This window comes from Primulina eburnea, chromosome 1 (genome assembly GCF_022965805.1).
Source record: "Primulina eburnea isolate SZY01 chromosome 1, ASM2296580v1, whole genome shotgun sequence".
NCBI lineage: Eukaryota > Viridiplantae > Streptophyta > Magnoliopsida > Lamiales > Gesneriaceae > Primulina > Primulina eburnea.
Window position 1 is genome coordinate 46846505 of NC_133101.1, and position 2869 is coordinate 46849373.

General features: G+C 36.9%; 1 protein-coding gene across 1 annotated transcript; it reads right to left on the minus strand.

Moving 5' to 3' along the window:
• Positions 1 to 307: 307 nt before the first annotated feature.
• On the minus strand, positions 308 to 2595 carry LOC140812222 (aspartyl protease AED3-like). The gene is made up of 2 exons (XM_073170447.1): positions 2200 to 2595; positions 308 to 1192 (listed from the first exon to the last, which is right to left on the minus strand). Exons 1-2 carry the CDS (start codon positions 2482 to 2484, stop codon positions 362 to 364), a joined length of 1116 nt encoding a protein of 371 aa, XP_073026548.1. The 5' UTR covers positions 2485 to 2595; the 3' UTR covers positions 308 to 361.
• Between the last annotated feature and the right edge of the window lie 274 nt (positions 2596 to 2869).

A 2869-nucleotide genomic window follows, 5' to 3' on the forward strand; every position in this document is an offset into this window, starting at 1 on the left:
GGTTGGGTTCAGACCCCCTCCCGAATGAGCAAAGTTTAGGCTTGAGTTTAAACCCCGACCCCATTGACATGCACTAACCAATACCGTGGTTATATATTTATTTCGAAATAATTTTACCGGCAATACCAAAAATTTTGGCATACCGTTGATTTCACAATTTATAATATTTAAATTGTACTTGTACCATCAAGATATAATTTGTCGTAAAACAGCAAAAACTTAAGATCGTGGAAAATGTAGAGAGCTTAAAAACAAAAGAGAGAGACAATTGTTGAATACATACACATTGTTTTATTGCTTTATTCTTTTAAAACTTTTCACTTTAATCCCATCAGTGACATTATTAGGATTTAGATACGATCTAGCTGCAGGGCTCCCGAGCCACACATAACCTGGAATTAGGCTCATCGATCATAATCCTATGATTTTGCTGTTGGAAGCTGCCGATGACGTTGAGAACCGATTCATCAGTGCCATCCATTTGTCCTGCCATTGCGAGGCAGGTAGTGCCGCCTGAGGTGAGGAGGAAGTTATCGCGCGGGAGAGTCACGTTCATGCCATCGAACTTGAAATTTATGCTCGGTATCGGGATCGGAGCAGTGTAGCACGTGTCGAATATGCCAAGAGATGACACGGTGGCATTTCCCATCCGCCTTCGGAACTCGTCTCTCACAGCTGCGTATGCCGGCTGTACGAGAGTAGTGTACACGACACCGATATCGAAAATCGTGCCACCTCCTGTGTTGGGATCGAGTGCGAATGCCGAAGGGGGGATGTTGACAACCTTTGCCCCGACCCTGATAGCCAGTACATTGACATAGTAAAGGGATGGTCTTCTTGGATTTTTAAGCAATGGGGTGGATTTGATATGTACGGGCTGGTACTTGGGGCCTAGTTTTAGTGATCCAGTAAAGCCAGATGAATTGTAGCTGGGCAAACAGTAGGAGAAAGTGGACTGGTAGATGCTCGGAGTTTGGGATATAAGAGATATTGGACCTCGGCCCAAGCCCAATAAACCTTGCGCCGGTATGGATGGGCCGGCGGTATTCTGGATGCAGCCGAAGGTGATGCGGGCGACGAGATAGTCAGCTAGGGTTAAGCTATCCTGGACAAGATTCGCCGTGAGATTAGAGTCGCCGCAATATGTCAAGCTGAAACCACAGTTATTCCCACCGCAACTCGGGTGGGGCACCTGAAACTCAAAAAATTAAGTGTCTATTCGTAACCATAATTTTAAAAATATATACTATATGGCATAGTTTGGTACAAGGGATAAGGGAGGGATTGATAAATAATCTACCTTATCTCATGTTTGATACTTTTTTAAAAATCCCATGATATCCTTGATAAACAATTTTTAAAAGGATAAAATGTCTCTTCTATTAGGTGTGATAATTTTAATTTAATGATGAAATATACTACAAATGACTTAGTTACCCTAAATTTATAAATGATTTTTAGAAATCTATGCTAGTAGGTAGAAATTAAAATCAAACAAATATTTTTATTTATTTTTATATATTATATAACATGATAATTATATAAATGAATTCGAGATAATTATATAAATAATTTTTATAAATCTAAATAAAATTAGTAGTATCACCCAATTAACCTTAAAAATTGATATTTGACTTGACTTACAAAATCAATGACTCAGTTATCATATTATATAATATATAAAATTAGGTAAAAAAAAAAAATCATGCAAGCACTATCGGCGCAAGAACTAATAAGAAATATGAACTCAAGCAACAACTTTGAAATTATAAAATTTATTATGATAAAGTTAATATTGTCATTACAATCTAATATATAAATTTAACCACTCTTATTAAAATCCTACCAAACATTAAATATAATATCATACATCGTATTTATCATTAACTTATCCTTATATTATATATCACATGTTTATCCTATCATATGTACCAAACTATGCCTATATATATTATCATTTGAGAGGAAGTTAGAGTGAATGTTTTTTATGTATTAGTGTTGTTTTATGCTTCAGAATGATCTTTAAAAAAAATACTAATTCATAATATATATACATACACTGATGGTTTTTTTCATTTTGCTGTGAAGAATATTTTTTGAGTTTAAGTAGATGTTTATATAAAAAAAATTAGGAAATTATATTACACACGTCATTTTTTTGTGGTAGTTTGTCATCATTTATTTCAGTCAATATCATACCTGACTGCATTGTGGGGAACCACAGGCGACAGTCTTGAATGTGGATGACTTGGTAGAGTCAAAAATAGCAGAGGAGCAACCGAGGCACCCGCTGCATGGAACCCATGCAGCATTAGTTCCCGTGTCGAGTGCCAAGAGCAAGGTTTGAGCAGGGGTTCCGAAACCAACCCTGACAACATAGGTAGGATTATGAGTAACCGATACGCCAGAGGCTATGGGTAGGATGGGTCGGCCCAAGGCGAGGCTCGACAGGTATTGCAATCTAGCTTTGTCATTGGATTGCATCTGGAGAACACCGTCTTCCCCTGACAGAGGGATTTTAGGTCTTAACGGAGAGCACGGGTGATTTGCATGTATGATTCGGAGGGTTGAGTCTTCCTGCACTTGATTTTTGCAGTTTGGTGTAGGTATCCCATGGCCATTTGAGGAAACAAAGAATAATATGATTAATGAAAAGAGAAAAATTCTCATATTTCCCATTTTTATGAAATAATATTTGATGGTAGATTTAGTGCGCATTTATAGGTTGAAAGTTGGACTCGCCAAGTGCGGGAATAGAGGATAAAGTGTTAGATTTTTTGATGCAAAAGTAGATTGAATTCTCGCAATCCATTGGAAAGATGTACTAATTTCTAATTTAAAATTAATTGATTTTTGAAATCCTCGATAT